Source organism: Culex quinquefasciatus, chromosome 2 (genome assembly GCF_015732765.1).
Source record: "Culex quinquefasciatus strain JHB chromosome 2, VPISU_Cqui_1.0_pri_paternal, whole genome shotgun sequence".
NCBI classification, from domain to species: Eukaryota; Metazoa; Arthropoda; class Insecta; order Diptera; family Culicidae; genus Culex; species Culex quinquefasciatus.
Genome location: NC_051862.1, coordinates 127,482,177 through 127,500,081, shown reverse-complemented (window position 1 = coordinate 127,500,081; position 17,905 = coordinate 127,482,177). Strand labels below are relative to the sequence as shown.

Genomic DNA, 17,905 nt, shown 5'->3' with positions numbered 1-17,905 from the left:
GCGGAATTGAGCAAAAACAAATCACACCACGGGTTACATGCTGAGGCCAAAGGCCACAGTGCACAATACCGTCGCGACATATTTACATAACCTGAGATGGCCTGGCCACTTGAATCGATTCGAAACCTTGGACCGGATGATGGTTATCTTACCTCCTAAAGAGGGTCTTGCAAAGGGTACATGTTTGATTTACTCTGCTCTCAAACCGCAGCGTGTATCAATTTATCACCCAACAAAGAAGTGACCACCAACCCCCAAGGGTAGGGAAGTACTTGGGATGACCCCGGACGAACCACTCAACAGAGCTCGACTCGGTCCAAACGCAATGAAAGAGGCTCTTTGATGGGCTCGCTTTATTAGCTTACAATCTTGTCTCGTCACGTGGGAAGATCCGGAGATGTCCTTCGAGTTTGTCGGGCGGAACTCATTCGTATCCCCGCTCGGTCATTGTTCTTCGCCACCTGCTGCACCTGAATGTCAATTATCGCAAATTTGCACCTTGAAAACTGCTAAACTTTGCACCTTTTTGCGACGAAAACTATAGCTATTTGTTGCACGCGAAAAAAGACTTGGACGAAACGAGAGGCGACTAACGCTGTACTATACAGGGCGTGGGAAAATGTCACACGATTAATTAACCTCAAAAAGGTCGTTTAAAGTAAACTACTTCTAAATGTATTGTTTTTGTTGTTGTTTCAGATAAAATATGCAACTGCGAGGAAATGCCACGTGCCTTCAAGGTGTACTGGATGATGCACAACATCACGCTGATTCTGTCGATTTGCATCACGATCATCTACTGGGCGATTTTGCACAACGGTAGGTACTTCGAATTTTGGAGTTATAACGATGAAAAAGCCAAGTTTGATGTTTAATCATAATATTTTTGTGGTTGCTGTCTGCGGAGGTTATTTGCTGATTGGGTGTGAAATAAATTTACATTTTCTTTATTTAAAACTCGACACTTACATTTCAAATGTTGACGAGTTAGAAGAAAATGTATGCTTTTATATTATGTTTCAAAAGAAAATAAATAAGTAAAACATAATGCTTCATGGATAAACGAAGATTAATCAGAACTGGTTATTTGCACTAAATGTACAATATTCATCAAAAAATCTGTTAATTTTCAGCCATCAATGAGTTCATGAAAAATATATTTTTCTTTGGTTAAACACCTTTCCAGATCTGTAGTCAATAATTCCAAAACAATAAAACATGTCCAAATTGAATAAAAATGCAAAAACAAACAGCATACAATATTTAGAATACATGACAATTTTGAAAGAAAACTTGAAATGAAATTTGCTTTGGCCTGATAACAACAGTATTTTTCGAATGAGCAGTTCTCTGCGGAATCGGTCTTTTTTCAAAATTTTAATTTTTGTATTTTTTTATCCGGCTGAAACTTTTTTGGTGCCTTAGGTATGCCCAGAGAAGCCATTTTGCATCATTAGTTCATTCATAAAATTTTCCATACAAATTTGGCAGCTGTCCATACAAAAATGATGTATGACAATAGGATGTAACAAAAATGACTTTTTGGCGGGCATTCAGGGGTTTGTTCCGGTGGGCATACTGAGCCCAAATCCCAAATATGAGCTTGATTGGACGTAACAGGAGCTGGCGCTCCGCCCTTCAATTTTAAATGGGATTTAACCCGTAAAAAAAGATTTTTTCAAAAATGTCAATTTTTGAGGCATTTTGGCCACTGAAGCGTTTACCAAAAACATCACTGGCGTGTAGGCCAGATCCTTGCGCATCTTTTGGTATATATAACATTGAAGTTTGTAGCACCCTGGAGCTCGGTACAGACCTTCAAAGTTTGGCATTTTTTCGAAAAATCGGTCCCAGCAAAATCAAATGGCGTCTCGGGCGTCGCGAGACGCGACGCATATCTTTTTTGCCGGGGCCGGTTTTTCGAAAAAATGCCAAACTTTGAAGGTCTGTACCGAGCTCCAGGGTGCTCCTAACTTCAATGTTATATATACCAAAAGATGCGCAAGGATCTGGCCTACACGCCAGTGATGTTTTTGGTAAACGCTTCAGTGGCCAAAATGCCTCAAAAATTGACATTTTTGAAAAAATCTTTTTTTACGGGTTAAATCCCATTTAAAATTGAAGGGCGGAGCGCCAGCTCCTGTTACGTCCAATCAAGCTCATATTTGGGATTTGGGCTCAGTATGCCCACCGGAACAAACCCCTGAATGCCCGCCAAAAAGTCATTTTTGTTACACTCTAGTATGACAATTCAAAAATCGGAATCTTTTGAAAGAAATTTTTTGATCGATTTGGTGTCTTGGGCAAAGTTGTAGGTATTGATAAGGACTACACTGAAATTTTTTTTTTGTTACTAAAACTTGATTTGCAAAAAAAAGCTATCTTTATTTTTTTTTTTGAAATTTTTTAGTGGACATCAAATGCCAACTTTTTAAAAATTTCCAGGTTGTGCAAAAAATCATTGACCGACTTATGAATTTTTTAATCAATACAGATTTTTTCAAAAAATCCAAATATTGGTCGCAAAAATTTATCAACTTCATTTTTCGATGTAAAATCAAATTTGCAATCAAAAAGTCCTTTAGTGAAATTTTGATAAAGTGCACCGTTTTCATGTTAAAGCCATTTTTAGGCTACGTTTTTGAAAATAGTCACAGTTTTTAAGAGCATTCTCTATATTTTGCTTTTTTGAACTTTGTTGATACGACCCTTAGTTGATGAGATATTGCCATGCAAAGTTTTAAAAACAGGAAAATTGATGTTTTCCAAGTCTCACCCAAACAACCCACCATTTTCTAATGTCGATATCTCAGCAACTAATGGTCCGATTTACAATGTTAAAATATGAAACATTCGTAAAATTTTCCGATCTTTTCGAAAACAATATTTTTAACAAATTTTAAATCAATACTAACACTTCAAAACGGCCTAATACTGAATGTTTGGCCCTTTTAAAATGTTAGCTTTGATTAAAAAAAAATCAAAATATTGTTTTCGAAAAGATCGGAAGATTTCACGAATGTTTCATATTTTAACATTGGAAATCGGACCATTAGTTACTGAGATATCGACATTAGAAAATTGTGGGTTGTTTGGGTGAGACTTTGAAAACTTCAATTTCAAACAACCAGAGGTCCAATCTTCAATGCCTCTTAGACAATTTCATAGCAACCAAATTTTCAACATTCCAAAATTCAACTTTTTTTTTGCTTTGTAGGCCAATTTTCTACAAAAAATCACTCGAAGAATGATTTTTAGTTTTAGCGAAATAATATTTCTAGATCCAAAGATCCAAATAACCATTTCGGGGTTTTTGATTTTTTTTTTAGTAAAAAGTACCGCAAACTGGGATGACATTGATAGCCAAGGGTGACTTGATAGAAATTTGAATGATTTTTTGCTAAATTAACTATGGGTCATTCCATCTGAAGCGGAACAGCATTTGAAAATTACCATCTCCGATTCTGCTCAAATTTGGCAGAGCTGTTGAGACTATCAAAACATGCAAAAATCCCGAATTTCATCCAAATCGGACCACCCCCTCCATTTTTGTACCCTCCCAGAAAATCGACTTTTTGGCGATTTTTGAGCGAAACCTCTATCTTCAAACGACGATAACTCAGGAACCACACATCTTAGAGGGTCGGTCCTAGACTCAATTTTGAAGGAAATCGGACGTAGAATCCATTTCCGTGATTTTAGATTAAAATATTTTTTCTACCTGTACTGCGCAATTGAAAACTTTAAATGGCCGTATCTCAAAACAGCCCTATTTATTTTTTAAATTTGACCTCACCATCGTATTCCCCGTCCAATTTTACATAAGAATCATTTATCGGCAGAAAGGAATTTGTTTCGTTCCAGAGATATCGAATTTTAAAGTTTTGAGTATTTGAGATTACCTAAATTAGCTACACTCGCCGCATATGCTAGAAGCACTCAGTCGTGCTGATCAATAATTACTACCTGGTGTTCTGTAAGATGAATTATTTTTATAATTTTATACGATTTTGAGATAATCAATACCTTGAAAAATCTATTGGGTAATTTGGAATGCACTGTTTTTCCTGATCACACTGTCATTGAACCATATTAAGTAAAATTTGAACTTTTAATATTTATTTGCAAAAATAAAATCATTTTTCTATTGTTTTCATATTTTTCCTTATTCTTCATTCCTTCCCACTTAATCAAATTATTTCTTTTATTTGAAGCGAGAACAAATGTAGAGCTGCCTGTAGTAGATGAAATAATTCTCATGGGTTCTAGAACTTTTGCCATTTGCGGTAGCGAAATAGTGCCATTCAGCAAAAACCCCAAAATCTGATTTGAAAGATTGATCATATTAAAGCGATTTTTATATTGTGAGCCAGTTTCATCTGAATAACTGATGTTTTTTTTCAATTCTGGTACATTTAATTTCAAAAACAAAACCATATACTTCTGATACATGTGGACAGCACCTGTATCGTCTTCCAAGATTTCTAAATGGTTGACAAACAAAAAAAAAGATTATTGTTCGGACGGTGTCGAAATCAACACCACTGAAGTTGATCTTAATCAGATAATAAATCAGATTAATCTTTGTGATTTTCTTACATTTTTCAGTTTTATATTTTTCAGAAATCCTCCTCCTTAATCATGCTCCACGAGAGTTTTATTCATGCTGATTCATAATTTTTAACACGATAATGTATCGTAAACTTTTTCTAACGTGTTACTTACAAGATCAATTGCAATTTCCTGCTAGCACTGCGGGAATTTCATTCTGCCCTGTATTGCGTGTCGTTCTTGCTCTGTCCTGTGGGCTAGCACACAAGTTCACCGTATACTATGTTTTTTTTTTTTAATTTAAGATTATACAGCAGTTTCCTACATTGGTGTATATTCATTTTTTGCCTAATTTGCTAATGATTATTTCGGATGAAATCTTATTTCAATAAATACACAGGTAGCAGTTATTGATCAGCGCGCCCGAGTGCTTCTAGCAGATGCGGCAGATAAAGCAAATACAGGTAATCTCAAATACTTAAAACTTTAAAATTCGATATCTCTGGAACGAAACATATTCATTTCTGTCGATAAGTGATTCTTATGTAAAATTGGACGGGGAATACGATGGTGAGGTCAAATTTAAAAAATAAATAGGGCTGTTTTGAGATACGACCATTTAAAGTTTTCAATTGCGCAATACAGGTAGAAAAAAATATTTTAATCTAAATTTTGATCACGGAAATGGATTCTACGTCCGATTTCCATCAAAATTGAGTCTAAGACCGACCCTCTAAGATGTGTGGTTCCTGAGTTATTGTAGTTTGAATATAGAGGTTTCGCTCAAAAATCGCCAAAAAGTCGATTTTTTGGGAGGGTACAAAAATGGAGGGGGTGGTCCGATTTGGATGAAATTCGGGATTTTTGCATGTTTTGATAGTCTCAACAGCTCTGCCAAATTTGAGCAGAATCGGAGATGGTAATTTTCAAATTTGCATGTTTTCTGGCACACTTCAGGTGGAATGACCCCTATACGATCATTTTTTTATAATTTAGCTTTTGACGCTTTTTACACACTTAAAGCACTCAAAATGTTGAGCTGTTGGCGCATTCGAAAAAAAACTTGTCAATGTCACCCCAGTTTACGGTTTCCAAAATAAACAAAAATTAAAAATTGTTTAATTTGTGCTTGACCGTTTAAAAATGGGGTGCGGGACATTTCACCGAATGGACATTTCGCCGAAGGTCGTTTCGCCGAATGGACATTTCGCCGAATTTAAAAAAAAGAGAAAACGAAAAAGGAAAAAAGAAAAACAAAAGGATAAAAAAAGTAAAAAAAAAGGTACTAAAGAAAGGTTTAAGAGTACTTCTGTGAGTTATTGCATTCTTTCAAACATGAATCGTTCTTTGTTTTAGCTTTTGGTAATTTTGGTGTTTTTATATTTTTGTTTACCTTTAATTTCAATCTTTTTTTTAATTCGGCGAAATGTCCATTCGGTGAAACGACATTCGGTGCAACGTACCAGATTCTTTAAAAATACACATTTATTTTTCGTAAACAAACTGTTTGCGGTATACCGTACACGACTATTTTGATGTTTTTGAAATATGTTTAAATTTAAGCCCAAACACATATTTTGTTAGTGAATTTCTTGGCCATTTTTCTATAAATTGCAGCTCGAAGAATACTTGTTGGTCAAATGGCCTCAAAGTTATAAGTTGCATTTCAATTTTCCAAGAAATTGTGAAGATTTTTGACTAAGATTTCTAAACTTATTTTTGGAACAATCCATTTGTTAACATGTCATCAAATCGAACGCTCTTTTCACTTTCTACAGCAATGAAAACCGATTTCAACGAAAATCAAATATTTTTGAAACAATAGTTATTTCTGATCAATTAATTGTAATTTCCAATTGATCAATGACACGAGAATATTTTGAAAATAAACTGAAATTCGTTAATTCCTAATCTTCTTCTCCTCCTTTAAGCCGAAATGGTCGTCGATGCGAACAACATCCTGATCCACGCCACCAACTGTGTGTTCATGCTGCTGGACCTGGTGATCGTGGCCTATCCGGTCCGCATCTGGCACGTGATTCAGCCGATCTGCTTCGGGCTGCTGTTCTGCTTGTTCTCTGTGGTGTACTTCCTGTGCGGTGGCACCGACAAGTAAGTCAACTCTCATTTCTAACGAGTACGGATGTCGAACCAGTGTCAATTTACCCTAAAAGTGCGTTCGTTCAACCGATAGCCAGCTGATTTATGATGCTTGGAAGCAGAATGCGTTCAACAACCGACCGTTCTCGTTAAACGACTAATTTCTCTAACATTAGCTGTAGGTTTTCCAGTGTAAAAATTAAAACTAATCACACCAATAAGACCCAGGGCAATCAACTTCGCTACACTACAACACCGCTGTACGGCTTGTGCTCAATAGGGCTGATCGGTGTTGTAGATGTTGGGTGTGTGCTACTTAATCCTGGCCCAGGCCTCTAGACTTTTCTGTACACCTCTGACAACGACGACTTGACTCGTACACAGTCAGTCGTGCTGAATTATGTAACTAACGGTAATGAGAAATTTGTCAGAGATCCTCGCTGCGAAGATATGGGCACGTGAAGTGTAGAAAGAGGCCGCCTCCTTAATCTAATGAAGCCTGCGACTAATAACGAACGAGCGATGCCTCAAGGCGTGAAAGACTAATGAATAATGGGACATTTGCGATAATGGGGCTTAATGCGGAGGTGTACTTTACCGGTGTATGATGGTACAGAAGCGTTTTTGTGCAAATTCCTCAAAAGGTATTGCAAGACGGTGTTAATGGTCGATCTCTTGACAAATTGTTTGTTTGATCGGCCAATGATAATTGTTGTTGCCATTTCTTCAAAGATATCAACTCTCAAAAGTCCGTCAAAAAGCTTTCAGCTTCAAGAATTATCAACTGATAGTTTTTTCTATCACTCATTTACAACACTGGCACTGACTAAACCGTTTTAACGTGAAGACATCCATCATTGCCATGATTTTTCGTTCAAAGATATACATTTTACGTCGCTATCAATCAGGGATGGAATAATCGCAAAAACAAACATTTTCGCTTGCGAGTTTTCTTCGCCCGCAAAAGAGAGAGGAGGCAAATCACGCTAAAGAAAATCGCTTCCGAACTTCTCCAATAAAATCAATCTGTTGATGATTTTTTGTGAATTTCCTTGTCAGTACCACTTAAGATTATTTATTTCGCTTTGTTTACACACATTGTCCATCTAGAAATACTGACAGGTCATTTTTCGACGTGTGACGTTACACTTGCAAGCAGGGCTTGTGAAATTTCGACTTTGTTTGTGATAGCTGACAGAACACTCCAATCGTCTTCACCACGACAACCTGATTTTTACATTCTGCTTTCGTTCGTTTCACACACAAAGGAATGAGTGCTACGCAAAGTCACTCACACAATCATTGACTTCCCTCCAGGAGAAAAATCGCCTAGAGAGCGGTCGTTTGACATTCTACCGAGATTCCGATCATCTCTCCAATGATAGCAATCATATGATTTCTGTCACCACGCAGCATACACTAGGAAGAGAGAGACAAAAACGAGAGAAAGAGAAAGAGTACGTTGTCTTGTTCGGGCGGCTTCTTGAGTGGTGCTCATTTTTCGTTCGTTTCGTCTTCGTGCTCACGTTCATCGACCGTCGCCAAGCAATGACGGTCATGATATGCGTTGTGTTTCAGCGATCAAATATCGTTTTGGGAAATGATCGCTGACAGAAAGTTCTATCGAATATCGAGCAGTCCCGTTCAGTGATAGATCCCTTTTCAAGCATTGCTTGCAAGTGTAGTAGTAAAAAGATGTTCCGTCCAATGCTTGAAAAGGGATCTATCACTGAACGGGACTGCTCGATATTCGATAGAACTTTCTGTCAGTGATCATTTCCCAAAACGATATTTGATCGCTGACACACAACGGCTATCATGACCGTCATTGCTTGGCGACAGTCGATGAACGTAAACACGAAGACGAAACGAACGAAAAATGAGCACCACTCAAGCAGCCGCCCGAACGAGACATCGTGCTCTTTCTCTTTCTCTCGTTTTTGTCTCTCTCTTCCTAGTGTATGCTGCGTGGTGACAGGAGTCATATGATTGCTATTATTGGAGAGATAATCGGAATCTCGGTAGAATGTCAAACGACCGCTCTCTAAGCGATTTTTCTCCTGGAGGGAAGTCAATGATTGTGTGAGTGACTTTGCGTAGCACTCATTCCTTTGTGTGTGAAACGAACGAAATTAGAATGTAAAAATCAGGTTGTCGTGGTGAAGACGATTGGAGTGTTCTGTCAGCTACACAGAAAAAAAAAAGTTGAATTTTGGAATGTTGAAAATTTTGTAGGTTGAATATTACCTCTTTTTTGAGTAATATTACATAAAAAATGTGTAAAAATGTGAACCTGATGAATATTCATCAAAAACTGATGAAAATTCATCATTTTTTTCGACACAAAATCTGTCACCATTTCCTGATGAATATTACCATCATTTTTTTTTCTGTGTATCACAAACAAAGTCAAAATTTCGCAAGCCCTGGTTCCGCCGAAAAATCAAGATGATGATTTTTTGATTCCTTTCACCGATCTTTCGTGCGCGAAAGAGGAGATCCATGTTCCCTTTGGATTTTTTCTCCTGATGAACGTTCAAAGATTTTCTTTTGATAATGATTCTTCCATCGCTGCTATCAATATTTTGACAACATTCCTTCTACAAGTTGTTTAGAACTTCAAAATTTTAATGGAAATGGAAGTCTAATCAACTGAAAACAATCTAAAATTATCGTTTATTAGCTTAATATTTGCAATATTTTGATTTTTTTTTTGAATAAAATTTCGATGTACAGCACCGCAAAAACTGGGACTGTTTGTACAATATGTGTGATAACCTTATTTTATTTTTCAATATAGTAAACAGAACTGAACCAAATGTAAACACTTCCGTAAAACCCAGTCCACAGCATAATCGCATTCGCGCATAATCTTGGAGCCTCTTTTAGACTTTTCTCTATCATTAGCTTCTAGAAAATTCATAATTGCGTGATAATCAACCCCACTAAACCAGTTCCAACTGTGTGTGTCTTACTGTATCAATTACTTAGGCAGAGTGATAAACTCCATCGAAAGGACGTTGCATAAGTCACGCCAGTGTGGATTGATTTTTCTCCCAACAAGCTTTCATTAAACCTTAATCGACATCCGCTTAATCATCGCACGATCTGCTGTATCAACCTAGAAACATATACTTAAGGAAACTGCTTGATTTTTGACGAAGTCAAAGGAAGTTGACATTCCCTTTTTGTGATAAAAAAAATAACCTGCTTTTTAATCTTCAAACTTTTTACCATCTAAATTTTTCTCTTCCTCAATTTTCCAGAAAAGGCCGCCCCTTCATCTACAACGTGCTGGACTGGCGATCGCCCGGCAAGTCCATGGTCACCGTCGTCGGCACGATCGTCCTGGCGGTGATGACCCACGTGCTGATGTTCTTCCTGTACAAGCTGCGGACGTTCCTGTACGTGCGGTACTTCAACCCGAAGCCGATTCTGCCCACCAACTCGACGCTCAACCTGCAGCCGGGCAAGGACGGCATCTCGATGGTGTACGGGCAGCACAACCAGGGATTCACCAACACGGAAAAGTATTAAAAATGTGGCTAAGAGTGCTGTAGGTTTAAGGTTGAAAGTTGAAAGTAGAGTTAAGTACTTGCACAAAGCTATAGCAAGCAAGTGAGTGATTCGAAGAATGTGAGAGTTGAGGTATTATAAAGTTAAATGTGAAGAACGTATTCAGCAACGTAAGTATAAGTATAACTGTGATTAATGGTGAGATACGAAGGGTATGAAAGAAGCAATAAAATTAACCTGTTATAATTTAAATACTTTCTGTAAATGCACGTAGAAGTACTTGTACATAGAAAAACACAAACACGCAAATAAAATGATTAAAACTAAATTTCAGCTTGTTTGATTTGTTTCCGAAATTATCAATAACAACACAGCAAAAAAAACAGTAATCCAGCTGCGTGTAAAAGGCCTGAGTGTAAAATAAATTTTACATCATTTTATGAAATTTTATGTAATATTACACCATGAAATATGTAGCCCACCAGTATGGGAAACCTACTTGATACCTACTTGATGTCATGCTCATATATGCGTTTATCCTTTCCACTCGCGTTTGTCCATTTCCACTCGGTCTGGTAGCCGAGCAGGCTAAGGCGCCAGTCCTAATTGATGATGCTGCGTATGAATCCCGTCGGTTGCAACTTTTTTTGTGTTTAAGGGGTTTCATACATGCAAATCTGCAAAAATTGCAAAGGTTGGTTTGAGCACATACTTAAACTTTTTTTAAATCTGTTTTCTGGTCATTAAAATATACATTTTCATCTATCAATAATACAAATTTGAAGACATTTGGTTGTATATTTGCCGAGATATAGCTATTTAAAGTTGGCAGTTTCAAAAAACGGGTGCCACGATATCTCAATACAGCTTTGACCAAATCGGCTCAAAATTTTGGTTAGGCCTCGTTAAAATGGTCCCGTGTGCATGACGAAGCCCGATTTTCAAAAAGTTTGTTTGAAAAAAAGATAAAAATATTTTAATGTTTATCATATAAAAAATCACCAGATTTTGATTTTTTTAATGTTTTGAAAAGCAAAATTTAAAAATCAGACTTCGTCATGCACACAGAATATATCTTACGCGTCTTCACCCCCAATGTCAGCCAATTTGGTCTATCCCATCTCGAGATATCGTGGCACCCATAAATCAACTCAGTGTTCAGAGAAAAACGCTCACAAACCCAAGTAACAATTCAAATGCTGAATATTCTTATATGGTTTTAAACAGTTTTATTAAATGCAACAATGTTTTATAAAAACTTTTATGAAAGCCAACAGGTTTTCATCTAGCGTCCCAAGTAACAATTTTAGTTTTGTTGTAGTTTTGAAGAGGTTGTACAGAATACTTCGGAAAATGTATGAGAGATGCTTTTTTGTCCCACATGCTGAGTTAAATACGAGTTAAATAAGCAATAAAGCCAAAATGGACCATTTTAGGAGGTTAGCCAGAGCAAAAATGAAGAGTTTCATAAGACAGAATAATTTTATTGTATGCTTTATTGATGCTTTAAAGAGCTCTACAAGATACGAATAATGCTGTCTAGCTGGGAAATAAGTTTTGTTGTAGCCTGAAAGAATTCTTAAATTCTTATAACAGAACAAAATGCATTTTCAATTACTCTGCAAGGAAACCTAAAGCCTGTATCGTAGACTGAAAAGCATGCATAATTATTTTGTTGAAGGCAATGATTCTTCTTCTAAATGGAATCAGAAAATACTTTTGGTCGACAATAATTCACAAGTCAATAATATTAAAGCCATAAATATCACTGATTAAATCTCTCATGTAAAGCACTGTAACGGTAATGCAAAAAAAAATCATCGAACATTTTTTTGAGATAGTTCGAAAAAATGGTACGCGCCTTCTCAAATCATTAGAAAAAGTTTGTAATTTTACCTGAAAAAATCATTTAAGCAAGGTCATTGCTCAAGAATTCAACATGGCTACGCCTTTCAGTAACATTATTCTTTAGGCAATATGGCGAAATTTATTAAATGTACTTTTTCTTGTTTGAAACTGTTTTAAATTCATTTCTTCTTTAAATGCTCTTTCTCAAAACTGACTAGGAATAACTTGTTTTGAGAGTGATTTATTACGGTTTCAGTCAGGATGATGTAGCTTTTTGGTGGTTTTTATTCAAGATTCAATCGCCTAAGCTGAGACCGTAGCGCTTGCCTGTCATTGATTACTGCAAAAAGATCCGACTAGAGAATTCGCCAAAATTTCACAACAATTCAATACAAAAACAACAGCGTTTGTTCGTTGTAATGGAGTTTTTATTACATAATATACACTTACCAAGCCACTTTATATACAATTCATTGGAAACACAATTACCATCACAGGTTGATAAGCGCTGCACTGTCCTAACGAAAGCATAGTTTCACCTTTTCATCTTGTAGTTGATTATTCCTTTGACCCCACCTGTGCAACATACACTGGACAAATAATATTACTTTTTAAACGTTTAAATTATCTGTGAAACAAAAATCTTAACTGAAATCAAAGAAAAACTCAGCTTAACTCACTCAAACAGCACCAGCAAATTGCAAATGACAGCGCGTAGCAATACACGGCATAAAATCTGGATGGTTTTGTACAAGAAAACTTGCAGAATTCAAAGTTTTATCAATTTCTTTTGAAAACCATTAGCACTTTAAACTGTTCTGATCAAGCGTTGAAGGTTTTCATTAAAAGTCTGCGAGATTCACTCTACAAAACAAAATGTGTAAAACGCCATGTTACGATATTATAAATTGCGAAAAAAACATAATTATGTAACTAACAGGATATTGATGCCAAATAAAATTACTATTACTATTAATTTCATAAAAATAATAATAAGCAACATCTGCACAAGCACCATTTCTGCAATAAACGAATTGTTCACAATAAAAAATTCTGGAAATAAATCGGCAATTCGGTAATCATTTCGTAGAAAAAAAAACACAAACAAAACCACCAATTTATTCTTTTTATTATTCTCAGCACACTTTTTTAAATTTTTCATTAAGAGATCACTTGTAACTGCACTTAAAAGCAAAAAAGATCAAAACAATTCGTCTCCTTGCACTGTGTTTCTCGTTCTACAACTGAATAAATTGAAGTGACAGTTCAAATCCAACAAGATTGGTCAAATTCCTTATGAAGACGAAAAAGGTTTATTGCAGACTTCGTCAAGATAATCAAGCTTCGCCATGTATTCTTCAGGAAATCTCAAAGTGTTACTAAAAAACTGAATTAAAATTTCTAAATAGAATTCCTAATCAAGTCTGGAAGAAACCTTTAAAATATGTTGAAGGTTACCCCAAGTAACAATTCAAATGCTGAATATTCTTATATGGTTTTAAAACAGTTTTATTAAATGCAACAATGTTTTATAAAAACTTTTATGAAAGCCAACAGGTTTTCATCTAGCGTAACCTTCAACATATTTTAAAGGTTTCTTCCAGACTTGATTAGGAATTCTATTTAGAAATTTTAATTCAGTTTTTTAGTAACACTTTGAGATTTCCTGAAGAATACATGGCGAAGCTTGATTATCTTGACGAAGTCTGCAATAAACCTTTTTCGTCTTCATAAGGAATTTGACCAATCTTGTTGGATTTGAACTGTCACTTCAATTTATTCAGTTGTAGAACGAGAAACACAGTGCAAGGAGACGAATTGTTTTGATCTTTTTTGCTTTTAAGTGCAGTTACAAGTGATCTCTTAATGAAAAATTTAAAAAAGTGTGCTGAGAATAATAAAAAGAATAAATTGGTGGTTTTGTTTGTGTTTTTTTTTTCTACGAAATGATTTCCGAATTGCCGATTTATTTCCAGAATTTTTTATTGTGAACAATTCGTTTATTGCAGAAATGGTGCTTGTGCAGATGTTGCTTATTATTATTTTTATGAAATTAATAGTAATAGTAATTTTATTTGGCATCAATATCCTGTTAGTTACATAATTATGTTTTTTTTTTTCGCAATTTATAATATCGTAACATGGCGTTTTACACATTTTGTTTTGTAGAGTGAATCTCGCAGACTTTTTAATGAAAACCTTCAACGCTTGATCAGAACAGTTTAAAGTGCTAATGGTTTTCAAAAAGAAATTGATAAAACTTTGAATTCTGCAAGTTTTCTTGTACAAAACCATCCAGATTTTATGCCGTGTATTGCTACGCGCTGTCATTTGCAATTTGCTGGTGCTGTTTGAATGAGTTAAGCTGAGTTTTTCTTTGATTTCAGTTAAGATTTTTGTTTCACAGATAATTTAAACGTTTAAAAAGTAATATTATTTGTCCAGTGTATGTTGCACAGGTGGGGTCAAAGGAATAATCAACTACAAGATGAAAAGGTGAAACTATAAGCTTTTCGTTAGGACAGTGCAGCGCTTATCAACCTGTGATGGTAATTGTGTTTCCAATGAATTGTATATAAAGTGGCTTGGTAAGTGTATATTATGTAATAAAAACTCCATTACAACGAACAAACGCTGTTGTTTTTGTATTGAATTGTTGTGAAATTTTGGCGAATTCTCTAGTCGGATCTTTTTGCAGTAATTAATGACAGGCAAGCGATACGGTCTCAGCTTAGGCGATTGAATCTTGAATAAAAACCACCAAAAAGCTACATCATCCTGACTGAAACCGTAATAAATCACTCTCAAAACAAGTTATTCCTAGTCAGTTTTGAGAAAGAGCATTTAAAGAAGAAATGAATTTAAAACAGTTTCAAACAAGAAAAAGTACATTTAATAAATTTCGCCATATTGCCTAAAGAATAATGTTACTGAAAGGCGTAGCCATGTTGAATTCTTGAGCAATGACCTTGCTTAAATGATTTTTTCAGGTAAAATTACAAACTTTTTCTAATGATTTGAGAAGGCGCGTACCATTTTTTTCGAACTATCTCAAAAAAATGTTCGATGATTTTTTTTTTTGCATTACCGTTACAGTGCTTTACATGAGAGATTTAATCAGTGATATTTATGGCTTTAATATTATTGACTTGTGAATTATTGTCGACCAAAAGTATTTTCTGATTCCATTTAGAAGAAGAATCATTGCCTTCAACAAAATAATTATGCATGCTTTTCAGTCTACGATACAGGCTTTAGGTTTCCTTGCAGAGTAATTGAAAATGCATTTTGTTCTGTTATAAGAATTTAAGAATTCTTTCAGGCTACAACAAAACTTATTTCCCAGCTAGACAGCATTATTCGTATCTTGTAGAGCTCTTTAAAGCATCAATAAAGCATACAATAAAATTATTCTGTCTTATGAAACTCTTCATTTTGCTCTGGCTAACCTCCTAAAATGGTCCATTTTGGCTTTATTGCTTATTTAACTCGTATTTAACTCAGCATGTGGGACAAAAAAGCATCTCTCATACATTTTCCGAAGTATTCTGTACAACCTCTTCAAAACTACAACAAAACTAAAATTGTTACTTGGGAAGTTTGACAGTCATGAAACTTTCAGGATTGATTGAAAATCTAGAGTTTTTTTTAATAGGGTCCTATAAACATATGAAACACAATAGCATATTGGACCTTATAAAAAAAAACTCTAGAAATGATCTTTTAAGAGGATTTAGTAAATTTTCTGTAATATAAAATTTTGTTATTTTCTACATGTAAGTAACCTCTTAAGTAATATTAAGTGTCTTTATGACGAAGGTTATGTGCATGCTTTTGCACGCGTTTTCACCATCGGATTTTTAGGTGTGAAGATCTTTAGATAAAATCACACATCTAGGGATATTACGAACCAGATATTTTTATGCGAATTGATGATGATTCGTCGGACTTAATGCTATTGGGTGTTATTTTCTGCAACAATGTGTGTACTGTTGATAATGCTGGTACAAATTTAATTTAAAGTTGTTGTCCCTCGACTCTGGTCGAGATAAAAAAAAAATATACCTAATTCAAATTTTAAGCCGGATTTTCAAAAAAATGGCAAAAGCATCACAAAATGCTTTGAACATTACTAGAGTTGCGAAATAATAATGTAGTTAGAAATCATTTTTTTCAGAAACTTTTTCGTCTGTGGTCCCGTCAAAATAAATGCTGAAAAGTTCTACTTTTCAGCACTGAAATGAGTGCTGAAAAGTTGAACTTTTCAGCACTTGTTTCGAAAAGTAACGTTTTTCAATTTTTTTTTGATTTAATCGATTTATTGACAAAAAACATGAAAATTTGACTTAAAATTTAACTCAATGGTTGTTTTTCGGAATTGCAAAAAATGTTGTATGGAACTCGTTGCAAAACTTGATTTTTTCAGCGCTCTTCGTATTTATCCAACTCGGTGAACCTAATGTACGACTTGTGCTAAAAATATCCTCTATTTGCAACTTGTTGCATATACTACTATTTTCAACTATTAGATTTAAGCGTGGTTGGATATTCTTATAATATATCAAATGACTATCATTGCATATAACTGAGAAATCACTTTAGCAGGCAAATCAAATCGGTGATAAAGTGATAAAAAATAAAATGTGGCATCAATTAAAATATAAAAACAAAATGATAAAAATAGTTGTAAGTATTAATGAAAGAGTAAAAAATTGAAGAGATTTTCATTTAATTTAGATTTGGCTCTGTAAAGGAATAGGAAAAATGCCATTAAACAAAAAAAGTAAAAAATAAATAAAAAAAAAACATTAAAATTGAAATTACATGCCATGGTTTCAACATTGCAATGAAATACCTGTTTTAAAATGCATTATACACCTGTCCAGTTGTTTTGCAATCATTAGTTTCCAAAATATCAGAGTATTGACGAAAAATCGTAATTTCATACATCGTAATTTCATACAAAAAAATCAAAACAGTTTTAAACGAGCCCAAACATGCTAAATATGATAATCAATGCAGAAAAATGCATTTTAGAGTGTTTTCAGTTGATTAGACTTCTGTTTTCATTATATTTTAAAACCTTTAACAAAAAAATTGCGAAGTATTTTTTAATGAACAAATTGCATCAAAACTAGATTTTTAATAATTTGAGACCTCAAAAATAGATGAACGGAGAGCAAATTAGAACAATACAAAAAAAAGAGAGCAGGACTAAGTTTGCCGGGAAAAGCTTGTGTATTATAAATATTATTAAATACGTTTTGCGTTTTAAAGCATGTTTCAAAAAATCACACTTTCCCTGTGTTAAAACTTGCATGCAACATCAGTGAAGCGACACCACCATGTGGTTTCACAAACTAACACTATGTGTGTGTATTCGTGAGACAATCACGGTTCGGAAGTATGTTTATGTGAAACATCTGATTTCCGTTATAACTGCAACACTGTCCTAAATGACTTCATTGATAAACGGGAATTTAAAAACCAACAAGCGGCTTTTTGAACGTTAATAATAAATCAGAATGAAAGCTCATATTTGGCTATAAAAAATATAAAATAAACGATTTAAACCGAACAAAGTTTGTACTCGCAACGCAACATGACCTCGTCAATGGACGGCCCAAGCGCGCAAACGCGCTCACATGCACACCAACGAACCAGCGTACAAATACCGTTACACGCAATTCACGTATCGCGAATCAATCGCGGGGTCGTCCCTAGATTACTTTAAACTTTTTTTCCATTTCGTATTGCATTGATTTTGAAACTTTCAAGATAAGCATATCATTTTAGCTCCGCTAATCAATGTCCATTTCGACGTAACTTGTGGACGCCCCCGCTCTCATCGCCACCGCCGCGACGTTTGTGCCGTGTCATTGCCTACTTA

The 17,905-nt window shown here is 35.0% G+C and overlaps 1 protein-coding gene across 1 annotated transcript in view; it reads left to right on the top strand.

Annotated features, from left to right (window-relative positions):
* LOC6044470 (protein rolling stone) overlaps positions 1 to 10,495 on the top strand; it is a 49,852-nt gene extending 39,357 nt beyond the window's left edge. Inside the window, exons 4-6 of the mRNA XM_038256085.1 lie at positions 700 to 819; positions 6,483 to 6,663; positions 9,918 to 10,495. Coding sequence (XP_038112013.1) covers positions 700 to 819; positions 6,483 to 6,663; positions 9,918 to 10,188 — 572 coding nt within the window. The 3' untranslated portion in view covers positions 10,189 to 10,495. The remainder of the gene's footprint in view (positions 1 to 699; positions 820 to 6,482; positions 6,664 to 9,917) is intronic.
* Positions 10,496 to 17,905: the final 7,410 nt, after the last annotated feature.